This window comes from Nicotiana tomentosiformis, chromosome 12 (genome assembly GCF_000390325.3).
Source record: "Nicotiana tomentosiformis chromosome 12, ASM39032v3, whole genome shotgun sequence".
Taxonomy (NCBI): Eukaryota; Viridiplantae; Streptophyta; class Magnoliopsida; order Solanales; family Solanaceae; genus Nicotiana; species Nicotiana tomentosiformis.
Window position 1 is genome coordinate 87,699,582 of NC_090823.1, and position 18,233 is coordinate 87,717,814.

At 35.9% G+C, this 18,233-nt stretch overlaps 2 protein-coding genes and 1 non-coding gene across 3 annotated transcripts; 2 read left to right on the plus strand and 1 right to left on the minus strand.

Moving 5' to 3' along the window:
* The first annotated feature begins 251 nt into the window (after positions 1 to 251).
* On the plus strand, positions 252 to 2,271 carry LOC104108257 (ethylene-responsive transcription factor RAP2-4-like). The gene has a single exon (XM_009617245.4). The coding sequence runs from the start codon at positions 862 to 864 to the stop codon at positions 1,927 to 1,929; it is 1,068 nt and encodes a 355-aa protein (XP_009615540.1). The 5' UTR covers positions 252 to 861; the 3' UTR covers positions 1,930 to 2,271.
* A 4,979-nt stretch (positions 2,272 to 7,250) lies between these two features.
* On the minus strand, positions 7,251 to 8,072 carry LOC104108256 (NDR1/HIN1-like protein 13). Its single transcript, XM_009617244.4, has one exon. The coding sequence runs from the start codon at positions 8,070 to 8,072 to the stop codon at positions 7,251 to 7,253; it is 822 nt and encodes a 273-aa protein (XP_009615539.1).
* Positions 8,073 to 17,297: 9,225 nt separating this feature from the next.
* Positions 17,298 to 17,382, plus strand: TRNAM-CAU (transfer RNA methionine (anticodon CAU)). The gene is given in 2 exon segments: positions 17,298 to 17,335; positions 17,347 to 17,382. It is a non-coding gene; the product is annotated as a tRNA-Met (tRNA).
* Positions 17,383 to 18,233: the final 851 nt, after the last annotated feature.

Consider the following 18,233-nt stretch of genomic DNA (forward strand, 5'->3'; position numbering starts at 1 on the left):
GCAGCTAGTGTGAACTTATCTTGGTCAATAGAATCCTCGCGATAGAGAGAGTTGAACGAAAACTGACAGGTGTACGCTAGCAAATGACAGGTGTCAGTAGACTATCCAAATGTCATCTTCTTATTGGTTCCAAATCCTAGTCTGAAGAATTCTTAGCTAAGCAAAGACCGGTAGATAGAAAAGAATTAAACGCAGAAGGATGGTTAAAGGTGTAAAAACAATGGGCGAAAAGGCTATAAAAGGAGACATATGAGAAGATAAAGGCCACCAAAAAAAAAGAAAGAAAAGAGTGAGGCTGAGAGAGAGAGATATACACATCTATTTCTCACACCTGCACACACTACACACACCAAATTAAATTCTTCAAAAAAACTTCAGTTTTTCATTAGGGTAATCTTTGTTTTTTGTTTTCTTCCCCCTTCTGTATCATCCCGTTTCTTTAATCCCTTTCTGTAAACAATCTGTCTTTTCAAGAAGGTTTTATGGGTTTGTGTTTTTGAGGTTTTTGAATTTGTAACAAATTGGAGAAAATGCAAACTTAAAGGATTTTTTCTTAAAAGCTAGGTGTTTTCAGAAACGAGATTCAAGATTTTCAGTAAATTTGTAGAGTTCATTCATTCTTTCTTTTATATCTATTTTCACCAAAAATCAGCTTAGAGGGCTTATTAGTTGTCCCTTCTAAGGTTGATTTTTTTCTTAACCACCAGAAAAAAGGGGTTGTTATTTGAAGACCCTCTTTGAATCCACTTATTTGATTATATTTTCATTAGTTCTTTTTTTTCTTCTTTGCAATCAACCCTGTTCTTTTATTTGATAAGAAACAGGTTGGTCTTTTAATTAAATTTGTGTGAAGATTTAGGCATGGCAGCTACAATGGATTTTTGGACTAGTACACTTTTAGATCTTAACTCATCAAACTCTTTGCAGGGTGGTGGTGAGCTGATGGAAGCACTTGCACCTTTTATCAAAAGTGCTTCCCCTATCAATTATCCTCCTATTTCACCTCCTTCTTCTTTCTCTTTTCCCTCTACAAATTCTCAATCTTCTCCTATTACTACCACTACTTCTACTTCAACTTCATATCCCTATGATTCATTTTCTTTAATATCTCAGCCCAATATGATCTATGATGGTTGCTCTACTTCTACGACCATAAATCCTACTTTTTCACAAGGGTTTTCTGGCTTCGAAATGGAGCAACCGGGCTCAATTGGGCTGGATCAATTAACACAAGCCCAGGTTCACCAGATCCAAGCTCAAATCTACCTCCAAAACAACCACCAACAGCAACAAATAATGTCATCAGCTGCTACTTTCCAAGATTCTTTATCACGTCAGCATAACCATCATGCTTCTCTTTTGAGTCCAAAGCCGGTTTCGATGAAGCAATCAGGCTCGCCACCCAAACCCCCTAAGCTTTACCGCGGTGTTAGACAACGCCACTGGGGAAAATGGGTGGCAGAGATCCGATTGCCCAAGAACCGGACCCGGCTTTGGCTTGGTACCTTTGACACCGCTGAGGAGGCCGCCTTAGCTTATGACAAGGCGGCCTTTAAACTCCGGGGTGACTTTGCTCGCCTGAATTTCCCCCACCTCCGCCATAATGGCTCGCTCATCGGGGGTGAATTCGGCGAGTACAAGCCACTTCACTCCTCAGTGGATGCTAAGTTACAAGCCATTTGTCAAGACTTAGCTCAAGGGAAAAGCATTGACAGTACTAAAAAGAAGCGGAAAGTTTCTTCCAAGAAAGAGGAAAGCAAGATGGCAGAAGTCGGGTCAGAAAGTGATGGAACGGGCGGATCGTCCCCCATTTCTGATTTAACGTTCACGGAGTTTGCCGAGGAGGAATCTATTTGGGACATGTGTTCGGAGAATTTTATGTTGCAGAAGCATCCATCTCATGAGATTGATTGGGCTTCTCTGCTATAAATTTAGTCAAATTTAGAAATTGGGATAATGTAATCTTTATAATTCTTTGTTTAAAGATGTTTGTCAGTAGGATTAGGGGACAGGCCACTGCAATGAGTTTTTGGTAATTGCATGGCTAGTCCTTAGATTTATTGGGAAAATCCTGTTATTAAAGTTGTTTTTTTTAAAAAAATTTCCTTTAAGCTTTTATAGGAAGGATCCAAACAGGCCAGCTGGTGTTTTTTGTCTGAGCTAGGCCAGTGGATTTTGGTGCTTTTTTATATGTTGTAATTTTGCTTTGTATTCATTGTTTTCTGGTTGTATTCATGTCTTAGCCGTATATTCAGTGCTCATCCTTCCGTATTTGTGAAGTTTCATATTCTATTTTAACAAGTAAAATCTACTCACAAATTAAGCCAATTTGGAGATAGGACAACAGATAACTACAAAATTTTTAGCCAAGGCCTGTTAAAGTTAACCTTTTATGTTATTTTTGAGCTCCAAAATCTTAAAAAGTTGTGGTTTCACTTTTGGAAAAGTATTTTTTGGTCCGTTTCAAAAATAATGATTATTTTTTAAATTTGATAATAATTTAGTTTAAACTTATAATTATACCCTTAATGAGAAGTTTTTATAATCACACAAATACTCTGGATTCATTTTTGACTTATTTAGGACCAACAAATTTCAAAAGTCTTTCATTTTTTCTTAAATTCCGTGTCCAATCAAACAGGTTCACATAAATTGAAACGGAGAAGTAAGAAGCTTTTTTCCCAAATAAGAAGTGGCGTTTGGCTTTAGTTATTGAATTGAATAATTAACCCAAATAAGAAGTGAGCGTGAATATAAGTATAATATGTGTATTCTCTTATTATTCACGGGTTCATCCCCGTCCCAAAAAATTGAGAAAGGAAAAAGAAAGATAAAGGTGCTGATATTTCTCAAACCTTGAAGCAAAAATAGGTTGAATTTTGAATTTTGAAGGCTCTAAAACCTCAACAAATGGAAATGGGGAGACCAATCCAACTACCATATCTTCCCAGATCGTAAGGATAGAGATAACTTTCACTACTTGACAAGTGTTTGGGCCTTAGTTAAGATTGCAATTAGCTGTCAACTTTTCCTAGTAAAGCAATAAAATCAGCTGGCAACCATCTATTCTTAATTGCTTTCACAAGTTAGCTTAATTAACATTAAAAAGAAGAAGAAAAAGAACATAAACACAAATGTATACAAAAAGTTACAGCTTAGTTTTTATGACTATTTTGTATCCAAAGTTTATTGGTAAGGATTAATTTTAAGTTTATATTGAGTAAGCTCAATAAGAGAGCTAAGGCATTTCTTATCCCTGAATCTTAGTGAAAAATTCAGGGATCCAATAATTCTACCACAGCCTTCGATGGTAATTAAATTATAGTAATCGTTATTGTTACTTTATACTGCATTCAAGGCAATAAGGTATAAATATCACAAACTCCTTCTGCTTGCTTAGCTTTTCCTTCTCCTCTTTACTGATCCAATGTGTGTGTCTATTTCAATAATTGCATGGAGTTGTACTCATCGTTTTCACCATCATTTCAACAAGGGGCAGAGCTAGCATTCTGCTTACGAGTTCGGCCGAACCCAATAACTTTTGTGCAGACTCTGTATTTGTCTTAAAAAATTCATGGAATATCTATAAATTATTATTATAGAACCCAGTAATTTAAAAGAACTAAAATCCCGAAACCATAAGCTTCAAATCCTGGCTCCGTCTTTGAATTTTCAACGTCTTCCCTAGAGTTGGTTACTAAGATTACCAAACGAGTTTTTTCTATTAAAAATTACTATGTCTTACAAGTTTCGTATTAATGTATTTCGATACGTGTCAAATCGATAATCTTTCTTATCACATTATCGTTTTCTACTTGCGGTATATTAAGTCCCAACTTCGCGTATTATTCTCATTATAATATGACACTTCATAACTCAAGATGGAAGCTTAAGAATTTGATACATATTCTCTGTTTGGAAGTAGTAATGGGAAAAGCAGCTTATAAGTTCGTGTAAAAAATAATAATTGTTGTGATGTATTAATTGTACTGATAATGCTAAGAGCTTTTAGTGTTTGGACATGGTTATAATGGTTGCACTATGTCTGTTTAATTTACTCCCCCACACGAACTAGCATTATACTGCACGTCCCATGGGTCCTACATTTGTGCAATAATTTTAGCCTTTTTCGTTTTTAGCCAGAAACTATTTAAATTCGGTAGCAAAAAAAGTATATAATATTTGTATAGTTTTTGTATATAACATATAAAATGCATATATATACAAATAATTATACATTCTTTTGGCTATTATTTTAAGAGTGGCTATACAATGTCATTTTCCCAAAAATTTTACAGAGTTTCCAACAAAAATTAATGAGTAAAAAGATATTTATACATATAATTAGGTCATTTATAAGACTAAAAAATAAATTTTTTGATAAGTATTTATTGATAACTTGATAAAAATTGTTACCTAGTATGTTAGTGTAAACTTTTTATACTTTCTATGTATATAATTTAAACCAATACTAAATTAACATAAAGTTTGACTATTTCGCCACTTTTTACAAAAACATGTGCTCAAAATAATCATTCATAGAAGTGAATTTCTTTCTAACCCGATCAATAGTCTCATCGTTTATACTGAAAAAAATTTCCAAGTTCAACGCATAATAACACCAAATTAAATGAACAAAAAAAGGAAGGCATCCGAATCATAGAAAATATCTCTTTTCTTCATTTGCTTATACTTTATATATCTTGTTTTGTGCTTCACATTTGTAGGCTTGTTCCTTTGATATCCAATCAAATTAAGGCCTACTTCTTCATTCTGAGTGAGAGATGGAAAAAGTAGCCTTTATCCTAGAAGGCCTTGTATTCAATGTTGAAGAAAAGGATATGTCAAGTGGGATGATGCCTATCTTCTTTTGAAATATCAATGTAAAGGATATATATTCATCCTTTTACTAAGGGGCGGACCCACACTGTCGAAAAAAACGCCACTACTTTCATGTGAAAATTATTATGAATCTTTACGTAAATAGCCGTCCATATTGATAGTTTACTTCTTCTAGTGATATACATTATTTATACATTGATTATATATAATTATATATATAATATATAAATTATGCATATATTATATATCGATCGGTTATTTCAATTGGTTTTTGTTTTTAATATTTATGTTCAACAAAAATATTAGTTTATGTGGCGGATGTAGTTGCATAAATTATGAAACATGAGTATATACGGTAAAATTGTGTATAGTTTAATAAATAAATAAATAAATAATTATTAAAAAATAAAGATTCCTAAATTGAAAAGGATTTCAAAGTGCTCGTTTTTTTCCTAATATAAACGACTCCTAAATAATTAAATCATATTGATAAAACTACAAAGAAAATATGAATTTAAATTGGAATATGCATTTATGACATAAAGGTCACTAAAGAATCTAATAGGGAGAAGAATAACTATTAAATTTTATCAAGGTAGAGATTAATAGGATTAGAATTCAATGGAATTTTACACAATGATCTTTTGAAAATGATTAAAAGTTATCCATCATAGAGGGTGTTTGGCTAAGCTTATAAGCTGGTCAAACTAGCTTATAAGCACTTTTCGGCTTATCTACGCGTTTGGTAAAGTTAAAAGTGCTTATAAGCCAAGTGCTTATAAGTCAAAAATAAGCCAAAAGCCGTAAGTTGGTCACCCCCAGCTTATAAATTTTTAGCTTATAAGCACTTTAAGTTTGACCAAAATTTTTACTATTTTATCCTTAAAATATTCTTTTTAAGAACAAAACTCTTGCATTGATACTCACTACTTCAAGTACTATTTCAACCTAACCCCCCCTCTCTTTAAGTCTGCAATGTCCATTGACTATTTAAGATAAGCAAATTCTTTATTCCTTTGCATATTTATATCTATGTGATTGTGTATTAATCTTTGAACTGTATGTAATAAATGAGGACATATCAAATTTTTGGTGTGTTGCTTTTTAAATATTGTGGTGATAAAGATAGTGTTTGTTTCTCTTCAAATATTTTATCCTATTTAGGTTTATTTTTTACTGAGAAACTTTTATTAATTTATTAATTATTATAACTTATGATTTATGCTTATCATAAAATAAATAATATTTATCATAAAAATTATCTTATCTAAGCACAGTTGTATTTAAAATAAAATGACAAATAGAATATTTTGTATTTGGATCGATTTGGAATCTAAAATTTTGAATAAATTACGCCCTTATAAGTATAAACACTTCTAAGGTTATTTAAGTCATTTTAACAGAAAAAGAGCTTATCAGCACTTTTTTTTTAATCAAATACAGCAACAGCTTATTATCAATTTCAGCACTTGTATCCAAACACATAACTGCTTATTTATTAAATCAGTTTCAGCACTTAAAAGTGCTTTTCAGCACCTAATGCTTATCAGTTACTTCATATCAGCTAATCCAAACGGCCTCATAGTTCGCTTTAGGAAAAATAAAAGGAGTTTTAGATAACGTACGTCTTCTTAATATTTACTTTCTATTTTATTTTGTTTTTCTTCAGTTCTTTATAGAATTGAGATGAAGAAACAAAAATTTAATACTCCTAATTAAAAATGATGTTGAAAGTCAACAATTTTTTTGCGTGAATTGAAAGTGCTTGAAATTCTAGAACTAAAAGAAATTTAAAGATTAAAGTTCTAATACTAGGGGAATAATTAAATGACTATTCCTAAAGAGCAGAAAATTAATTATATGACTATTTCTAAATATTAAAAAAATAATCAAATAACTATTTTGTCTAGTTTGAACTCTATTTTATTTTTTAAAAAAAACACGAATAATATTTAGCTAAGGACCATCGTGCTTTTAATATAATTTAATATAGATAGATAAATAGATAGATATTATATATCTGTCGGTTATTTTTTGTTTAAGTAATTGGGTGTGTGGCTATTTAGATTAATAGTTCTAGCATTATTTCTCAATTTGAAAATACTTACGCGCATGGTCCGTTCACTAAACCAATGGTAGCAATAGCAGGGGCTAACCACTTTTAAGTGAAAAATAATCATTGTCATGGAATTTCAAATTACACAAGTAAAACTCAACCATATGGAAACTCAACTATAACTTAACTATGGAAGAATAATATATGTGTTTTTACTTCAATGTAATTCAACCATGGTAATAGTAAACTTGTTTTAAAACAAGAAGAAGGAAACTTTTGCTATATAAACAGAAATTTCTCTTGAGAAAATCTAATACCCAAGAATTTATCTTAAAGCTAGACAGCTAGCTAGCTACGACTTGCTAAGACATTTCTGGTTGTTTACATGACTATTTTTCGTCAAGGTATTCACAGTTAAACTGCAACACAACTCAATATTCTTACGCTTGGAACTTATCCCCCAAACTTTAAATTTGATAGGCACATCCATTGAGAGAGACAAAGACAAATGTTGATTTGAATTCGTGCTATTCATGTTCTTTTCAACTTCCTTAGGCAATTGATCGATTTTCCCGTTATGAAGAATAACCTTAATATCCGTCGAACTCTTGGGACCTTGGTCTAAATCAGGAAAATTCCCTTGAGCAATTTTTTTCTGCTTAAAATACAAAGAAACATCACCATCCTCTTCATAATACAAAATTCTTGACCTTTGATTCGGATTCTTGGCTTCAATTGTAATGTCATATTCATATTGATATTGAGGACGTTTATGCTGAAGTTGTAATTTCTTGAGTAAGACTTGTTTCACACTAAATTGTGGATCATCATGCTTGGTAAATAATTTGGTAAGACCTATTATCAATCCAATAATAACTCCAATAAAAACTAACATTACAACTATGTATATACAACGACGAGAATAACAACAAGAACGTCGAGGTTTTCGGTTCTGATTCCGGTGGCTTTCGACGATTAGAGCATTTTCAGGTGGTGGAATGCGATAGATTTGATCTTTTGGGACTTGAACAACGTAAGTTCCTGAAGCGAAAGGCGGTTGAGTATTACAAACTGATATAGCTAAAGGTTCATATTGTGTGGGGGAATTATTATTTGTTGTAATTTGATTTTGGGGAAATCCATCGCCTTTTTCAGATTGGGACCGCTCCTCCATGGAAAAAGGGAGAGCGGTGAAGATGGATGCCTAAGGTTGGTAAGGCTAATGATGGACAAAAGGCTAATGATGAACATATGTCTTTCAATTAATTTGTAATATTTCTAGTCTTTTGTACTAAATATGATTGGTACTCAAGCAATGACAAACAAGAAAAACAAAACTAGAAAAAGAAAGGTGTTTAAGTTCTGTGAGTTGATGGTGTAAAGTATATTATACAATTTATATATATATATATATATATATATATATATATATATATATATATATATATATATATATATCACTTATAAATTAAAGCAATAACAAATAAATCCTTATGATATTAAACTAATAAATATGATAACTAACGTATTGTCACAAATAAAAATTCATATACGCGTGCTCGAATACCAAGGAGTTGCTAGTAAAAATCAAATAAAAACCAAGTGCACAAAATGTCCGTTGTGTGAAACATATGCTTAAAACTATGAGATAGTATCGTTTTCTCAAAATAGATTTCTACTTGAAGACTTCAAAAACTTAGCAGCATAGACTCAAAATCAACGCTTTGCTAATCTTCATCTGGTAATTTATTCTTATTTCTAAATAATAGGAACTAAAAGTGAAAAGAACATTATTTCTATCAACAACAATGTTTCGAAATCCTGCTGTTGTTAGTGGAATGTTTGTGATCCAAAAAAATTCAAACAATAGACTACTTGAAGCTTCAAAGAAGAGACAACTTATTTTTAGGTGAGAATATTGTACATCATATTATTACTAATAAAGAAGTAAGGACAATCGGGGGATATTCAGTGCAGAGGCTATATATTCATTTGAACCCATAACTTTCGTTCATACCTTATATTTTTGCTCAAAAATTATTAATATGTACAAATAATAAATTTTGAACCTATTAAATTAGATGGGATGTGGTAGAATTGAGAACCCGAATGATGTTTGGCTTAATGTATGCATATTTTGATGTATATTGACTAACATTGTGCTCATGTCTCATAGATTTGAGATGTATAATATAATAATTTGTGCTAATTTGTGGTATTTCTATGTGTAGGAATCATTCGGATGCGATTTGCGACCAAAGTACGCGAATTGGAGCGAAAATGGGACGAAAAGGCAAAAGTGCACGTTTGAGGGCCACAGGCAGCGTGGGCCGCTGCTTGTGGCACACTTTACAGAAGCTTGGGAAGCCGAGCGCCAGGGCCAGCGCCCCACGCTGCCTTGGGCGCCCAAAACGCAAACATGTCCTAATTCGACTAGGACTCGGTTATTTCGACCCTAAGAAGCCCCCAACTCATATAAAAGCTAACCTAAACCTATTTTGAGGGGAAGGACGTGACTTTGAGAGAAGAACCAAAGTACGAAACACTCGGAAGCACGGATTTGATCACTTCTTCCATTCTTCGTCTAGTATTCATTGATTTTATGTTTGAAAATATTATTTTTGATGATTGTATGAGCATGAGTGGCTAAGAACCCTATTGTTCTGGGGTCATGGGTGCTACATGAATGTTGATGCTTGAAGTTTAATTTGACGTGTCTGAGTTTATCATATTGGGTTGTTTATTTAATTCTGTTTTTAATTATTTTGCTGAGTAGCTAACAGTGAAATACTATTTGCGAATCTAGAGTTGAACTCGAAAGTGGGAATTCTGGATTGCATATAGAATTAAATAGAGCAAGTTCTTGAACCTGGGCATCGGGGAATGGATTCACAATTAGGATAGACATATACCTAATTTCCTTGCTTGGTTGAAATGCAGGAATTATAAATGCATTCTTATTAGTCTTAATTCCATAGACATATAGGCATTAATTTAGCTTGAATACGCGAGTAAGAACTCGACAGATTCATATGAGTAATATCAACTCTATCAATTAATGATCCAGATAAATCAATTTGTCATTTTAAGCTAATAATGCAACATGATTGTTAGCTAGCCTATGACCCTGGAAAATCCTCTCCTACTGATTGTTAACCGAAATTGCTTAAGTGTTGTGGTTGATTTCTAGTTATTTCATTGCTTGATAGTTTCTTCGGTAGTAAATTAGTCAATTCTATATTTTTTGATAAATCTCTTGAATCGATAAGTTGTTTGAGCTTGAATCAGTCAAAAGTTACTTATAAGTCTTCATGGGAACGATACTCTACTCACTACTCTATTACTTGACAACCACGTATACTTACGTGAGTGTGTTTGGTCGCAACACCGGACCATAAAGATAAAATCATAGATTCGCCTGAGTCGACAACCCTGCATTGGAAATATTGGAGCAAAATACCAACACCAAAAATAAAAGCAATATAGCATAAATCTTCCTATAGATAACAACATGGTCGACAAATCGACATAATGAATAACATATTTTGAACTAGTTATGTATATTTGTGTCACGACCCAAAACTTAGCATGTCGTGACGGCGCCTAACGTGATACTAGGCAAGCCGACACCTAAAATATTTCCAAGATTTTTAAGTGAAAAATAAAATAACACAAGTTTAAATAATTAAAGCTTCCATAAACTAGATAGAAAGTCAAAACTCAATACGAAAGTTCCCAAAACGAGGGTGTTACTGAGTATAAGAGCGTCTATACAACACAAGTCTGAAAATACTGTCTATGAAAAACTGAAACTAAATACATAAATCTGAAAGATAGGGAGAGAGAGTCAAGGTCTGCGAACGCCGGGCAACTACCTCGAAATCTCCGAATGATCAAGCTGCTTAAATGATTAGCACCCACCATGTCCGGAAACACTTGAATCTATACACGAAGTGCAGGGTGTAGCATGAGTACAACCAACTTTGTAAGTAACAAGACTAACTATTGGACTGAAAGTAGTGACAATCTTCACGAAGGCAGTACAGAAAAATAGGCATGCTTTCAAGTTCGACATTTGAAGCCAAAACTGTTAATTCATGTCAAAATCTATTGAAACAGGATATAGTATCTCTCAAAAACTACATGATAGTCATATATGCCAGCTAAAGTACACAGTAATGAAATCAAGCGCATAATCTAAGCGTAACAGTCACTCAGTCCTCCCATCCACTCCAACCGCACAATCACTCATTCCTCACAGTCACTCGGCTCGTGTGCGCTCGGCACTGGCACTCGCACTTAGTAGGTACCTTCGCTCACTGTGGGTGTGCAAACTCCGGAGGGGCTTCTTCAGCCCAAGCGCCATAATAAGCCAATCATGGCATAAATCAAATAAACATGATGTGGCGTATAACCCGATTCCATAAATATCCTCATAATCAGGCCCTCGGCCTCACTCAGTCATCAATCTCTTCAGTCTCTCGGGCTCTCAATAATTATGATAAACAGCCCAAACAGGGATGATATAATGCATCAATAAAGAACAACAGAGATCGAGATATAATATGCGAGTAAAAACTGTGACTGAGTACAGAGTGGCAATTGAACAGATAATTCAACATGTAACACGACTTTTGGGGGTCCCTACAGTATCAACACATAGCCTAAGCATGATTTCTAACATGATTTGCAGTTTAATTTCTATAACACATGGAGAATATACAGATAACAACAAATTATTCAACTATACAATTCCATAAAATTGACTGAGTCACAATTACTATGGTGCACGCCTACACACCCGTCACCTAGAATATGTGTCACCTCAACACCAATCACATGACATAACATTCGGGATTTCATACCCTGAGAACCAAGTTTAGAACTATTACTTACCTAAAACCGTGCAAATCCCTACTCCAACACACCCTTGCCTCGCGAATCGGCCTCCAAATTCCTCGAATCTCGCCACAAACAGTTCGATACAATCAATACGAGCTAAAGGAATAATTTTCATAAGAAATAACTAAGTTATTAATCAAAAGTCAAAAAGTTGACTCAAAAGCAGCCCCGGGGCCCACGTCTCGGAATCCAACAAAATTCACAAAAATCGGAAGCCCATTCCGCCACGAGTCCAACAATACCAAACTTACCAAAATCCAACACCAAATCGACACCCAAATCCTAAATTTAAACTCACCAAATCCTTAGTCTCAAACTCCCAAATTACACCTCAAAACTACACAATCTAGGTGGGAAAATCAATGGGGATACATAATTATTGCATCAATTTAACTACAAGTGACTTACCTCAAGAACCCCCCTCGAAAATACTTTCACAAATCGCCTAATCCTGAGCTTGAAATGTTCAAAATGAAGAAAACCACGGAACCCTCGTTTTTAATACACTGCCCAGGGCTTCTCGCACCTGCGACAACTTACCCGTTTTTGCGGTGTCGCAGAAGCGACCCTTCTCCCACTTCTGCGTGTTCCTCCTCTCATGCGGACCATGATTCCGCTCCCGCGGACTCGCTTCTACGAGCCACACTACCGCTTTTGCAAACCCAACCCCCATTTCCATTTTTGCTTCTGTGCTCCAGTCGCCGCATCTGCGGCCATGCAAGTGCGAAAAGTTCCCTCCACCTGCAACCAATGCACCTTATCCCTTTAAAATCGCTTCTACGCCCCCAGCCCACACCTGCGACCAAAGCTCCACGGGTGCGTTTACACCAGAAGGTTTCAGTTACAACACCTCTTTTAACTCCAAACTTGATTCGAAAATATCCGAACTCAATCCGAGGCCCCCAGGATCTCCTCCAAGCATACCAACAAGTCCTAAAATACGATACAAACTTAGTTGAGCCCTCGAATCACATCAAACAACATCAAAAACACGAATCATACCACAATTCAAGCCTAATGAACTTTTGAACTTCTAACTACTACATTCGATGTCGAAACCTATCAAATCACGTCCGATTGACCTCCAATTTTGCACATAAGTCAAAAATGACATCACGGACCTACTCCAATTCCTGGAACTCCATTCCGAGCATGGTAACTACAAAGTCCACTCTTGGTCAAACTTCTAAATTTCCAACTCTCACCATTTCAAGTCTAATTCAACTACGGACCTCTAATTCACAATTCAGACACATCCTGAGCCCAAAATCACCCAACGGAGCTAACAGAACCATCAAAACTCTATTACGGAGTCGTTTACACATAAATCAACATCTGGTTAACCTTTTTAACTTAAGGTTTAAACCTTGAGACTAAGTGTCTCAATTCATTCCGAAATCTCTCTGGACCCGAACCAACTACCCCGGCAAGTCACTTAACAAAAATTAAGTAGGAAATGAACAGTAAATGGAGGAACGAGGCTACAAATCTCAAAATGACCGGCCGGGTCATTACATCCTCCCTATCTTAAACAAATGTTCGTCCTCGAACGGGTCTAGACGCGTACCTAGAGTCTCAAATAGGCGTGGATATATGCTCCGCATCTCCCACTGGGTCTCCCACGTAACCTCCTCAACTGGTTGACCTCTCTACTGCACCTTCACTGAAGCTATGTCCTTTGACCTCAACTTTCGAACCTGCCGATCCAAAATGGTCACCGGCTCCATATCATATGTCAAGTCACCATCCAACTAAACAGTGCTGAAATCCAAAACATGAGATGGATAGGTGACATACTTTCGGAGCATAGAAACATAAAATACTGGAGGCATACTTGACAAACTAGGTGGCAAGTCAAGCTTGTAAGCAACCTCTCAAATACTTTGAAGTACCTCAAACAACCCAATATACCGAGAGCTCAACTTGCCCTTTTTCCCAAACCTCATAAAACTCTTCATGGGTGACACCTTAAGTAGTACCTTCTCCTCAACCATAAAGGCAACATCACGAACCTTCCTATCAGCGTAACTCTTCTGTCTAGACTGCGCCATGTAAAGAGGATCCGAAATCAATTTAACCTTGTCCAAAGCATCCTGAACCAAGTCAGTACGCAATAGTCTAGCCTCACCTGATTCAAACAAACCTACCGAAGATCGACACCGTCTCCCATACAAAGCCTCATACAGAGCCATCTGAATACTCGACTGGTAGTTGTTGTTGTAGGCAAACTCCGCGAATGGTAGAAACTGATCCCAAGAATTCTCAAAATTTATGACACAAACGCGTAGCATATCCTAGCATACCCAAAACTTAGTCTATCGTGATGGCACCTAACGTGGTACTAGGCAAGCCGACACCTCAAAATATTTCCAATATTTTTATGTGAAAAATGAAATAACACAGATTTAAATAATTAAAGCTTTTATAAACTGGATAGAAAGTCAAAACTCAATACGAAAGTTCCCAAAACCAGGGTGACACCGAGTACATGGGCGTCTATATAACACAAGTCTAAAAATACTGTCTATGAAAAACTGAAACTAAATACATAAAGCTGAAAGATATGGAGGGAGAGTCAAGGTCTGCGAACACCGGCAACTTCCTCGAAATCTGTGAATGCTCAAGCTACTCAGATAATCAGCACCCACCGTATTTGAAAACACCTGGATATGCACATTAAGTGCAGGGTGTAGCATGAGTACAACCAACTCAGTAAGTAACAAAACTAACTATTAGATTGAAGGTAGTGACGAACTTTACGGAGGTAGTTCAATTACAGAAAATACAATACAGGAAAATAAGCATGCATTCAAGTTCGACATTTGAAGCCAAAACAGTTAATTCATGTCAAGTTCAATTAAAACAGGATATAATATCTCTCAGAAACTACATGAAAGTGATATATGGCAGCAGAAGTACACAGTAATGAAATCAAGTGCATAATCTCAGAATAACAGTCACTCAGTCCTCCCATCCACTCCAACCTCACAGTCACCCAATCCTCACAGTCACTCGGCACTCGCGCTCGACACTCGCACTCGCACTCAGTAGGTACCTACTCTCTCGGTAGGTGTGCAGACTCCGGAAGGGCTCCTTCACCCCAAGCACCATAATAAGCCAATCATGGCATGAATTAAATAAACATGCTACGGCATGCAGCCCGATTAATTAAATATTCTTACAATCAGGCCCTCGGCCTCACTCAGACATAAATCTCTCCAGTCTCTCGGGATCTCAATAATCATGATAAACATCCCAAACATGATGATATAATGCATCAATAAAGAACAACAGAGACCGAGATATAATATGCAAGTAAAAACTATGACCGAGTACAAAGTGGCAATTTAATAGATAATTCAACATGTAACACAACATATGGGGGTCCCTACAGTATCAACACATAGCCTAAGCATGATTTCTAACATGATTTGCAGTTTAATTTCCATAACACATGGAGAATACATGGATAACAACAGATTATTTAACTATACAGTTCCATGGAATTGACCGAGTCATAATTACTATGGTGCATGCCCACACGCCCATCACCTAGCATGTGCGTCACCTTAACACCAATCGCATGACACAAAATTCAGGGTTTCATACCCTGAGAACCAAGTTTAGAAACTGTTACTTACCTCAAATCGCAAATCCCTACTCTAACACGCCCTTACCTTGCGAATCGACCTCCAAATGCCTCTAATCTAGCCACAAACAGTTCGATACAATCAACACGAGCTAAAGGAATCATTTACATAAGAAAATACTAAGTTATTAATCAAAAGTCAAAAAGTGGACTCAAAAGCTGGCCCCCGGACCCACGTCTCGGAATCTAACAAAAGTCACAAAATCCGGAAGTCCATTCTGCCACGAGTCCAGCTATACCAAACTTACCAAAATCCAACACCGAATCGACACCCAAATTCCCAATTTAAACTCTCCAAATCCCTAGCCTCACACTCTCAAATTACACCTCAAAACCATACAATCTAAGTGAAAAAATGGGAAACATAATATCTCAAGAAACCCCCTAGAAAATCCTCTCAAAAATCCCATAATCCCGAGCTTGAAATGTTCAAAACGAAGAAAACCACGGAACCCTCATTTTTAATACACTGCCCAGGCTATCTCGCACCTGCGACAACTTACTAGCTTCTGCGGTGTCGCAGAAGTGACCCTTCTCCCGCTTCTGAGTGTTCCTCCACTCCTGCAGACCATGATTCCGCTCCTACGGGCTCGCTTCTGCGAGCCACACTGCCGCTTCTACGGATCTAGCCCCCATTTCCATTTTCGCTTCTGCGCTCCAGTCGTCGCATCTGCGGCCACGCAGGTGCGGAAAGTTCCCTCGCACCTGCGACCAATGTACCCTCTCCCTTCAAAATCTCACATGCGCTTTCCCAGCCCGCACTTGCAACCAAAGCTTCGCAGGTGCGTTTACACCAGAAGGTTTCATCTACAGCACCCCATTTAACTCCAAACTTGATCCAAAAATCATTTAAAATCCACCCGAGGCTCCCGGGACCTCCACCAAGCATACCAACAAGTCCTAAAACACGATACGAACTTAGTCGAGCCCTCGAATCTCATCAAACAATATCAAAAATATGAATCGTACCACAATTCAAGCCTAATGAACTTTTGAACTTCTAACTTCGACATTCGATGCCGAAACCTATCAAATCACGTCTGATTGACCCCAAATCTTGTACACAAGTCACAAATGACATCGCGGGTCTACTCCAACTCCCGGAACTCCATTCCGAGTCCCGGTAATCATAAAGTCCACTCTCGGTCAAACTTCTAAATTTTTAATTTTTGCCATTTCAATCCTAATTCAACTACGGACCGCCAATTCACAATCCGGACACACTCCTAAGTACAAAATTACCCAACGGAGCTAATGGAACCATTGAAACTCTATTCCAGTATCGTTTACACATAAGTCAACATCCTGTCAACCTTTTCAACTTAAGCTTTCAACCTTGAGACTAAGTGTCTCAATTTATTTCGAAACTTCTCCGGATCCGAACCAACTACCCCGACAAGTCACATAACAACAATTAAGCAGGGAATGAATATTATAGGAGCACAAAGCTACAACTCTCAAAACGACCGATTGGGTCGTTACAATTTGAAAAGAAAACGTATTGCACATCAACAACCAATATAAGAAGGGTCGCTGGAAAACTCCAAGCTCCAACAATAAGCCAAAGAATTCTGGCCTCCCTACACATCAGCCAAAAAATATTATACCAAAAATCGAAAGACCATTCTTTTCAGCTATCTCTCTACTCTCTTAAGAGAAAATGAAAAACAATAAGCATATGAGAGAAAAGCTTAAAGTTGTTTGATTGTTAAGCCTATAACTAGGCATATAAAAAACTGTTTTCAGCTCTCTCTCTACTCTATTAACCTTTATTCTTATTATTCATCTTCTACTTAAATTTCCATGAGATTTAATATATGATAATTCTGGAGGTGAGGATGTAACATTGGGGTGGTGGCGCAGTTGGCTAGCGCGTAGGTCTCATAGCTTCTGAGTAATCCTGAGGTCGAGAGTTCGAGCCTCTCTCACCCCATTTCAATATCTTTTTTGTATCAACAGTTTACAGCTCTGTGCTCCAGCTTGTTTGGTGTATAAGAAATAGTATTAAAAATAACATACATGTATTAGTTATAAATATGTTAAAAATACTACTAAATAAGGGATTAATAATACCAAATCTAATACATATATTATTTTCCCTTAATATATACTACTAAATGACCCCCAAGAGAAGAGATATGAAATGATTGTATGGGATAAAAAGGAGCAAGATTAATTTCTCGAACGCCAATCTTTCATAGTGGATAAAAGTAGTTTAGTGAAGCAAACAGCAAATGTGTAATTTATGATCTATTAAAAATGTTTAGGGGTCGTTTGGTAGGGTGTATAAGAATAGTGCGGAATAAGTTGTATTAGTAATGCATGAGTTAGTATTGCAAGCATTAGTTATGCAGATATTATTTTTTATCTACTGTTTGGTGTGGTGTATTAAAATTATAATGCATTGCATAATGTTTAAGAAAAATAATTGTTTACAAAAATGTACTCCATATTCTCAAGCTTTAAGAGACTTTAAGGATAATTTTGTCTTTAACCAACCTAATGCATGCATTAGTAGCCTTGGTATTACTAATGCCATGATTTTCTATGCATTACTTATACATATGATAATACCAAGTATGATGTAGTATTAGTTATACACAGGTTGAAAAAATGTATCAAACAAGGTATTAGTAATGCACAAAGCTAATGCTTACATTATTTTTTCTAATACCTCTTACCAAACGACCCCCAAGTGTATTGGTTAATTAAAAGGTGTAAGCCATCCTTAAACCCCACATAAGATACGGTTACCTATCGTGATTAGAAGATAAAAAAAGTGCT

What these genes read in the sequence shown, in the direction of transcription:
- LOC104108257 (XM_009617245.4), top strand. Translation starts at nt 862, where the DNA reads ATGGCAGCTACAATGGATTTTTGGACTAGTACACTTTTAGATCTTAAC.
- LOC104108256 (XM_009617244.4), bottom strand. Translation starts at nt 8,072, where the DNA reads ATGGAGGAGCGGTCCCAATCTGAAAAAGGCGATGGATTTCCCCAAAAT.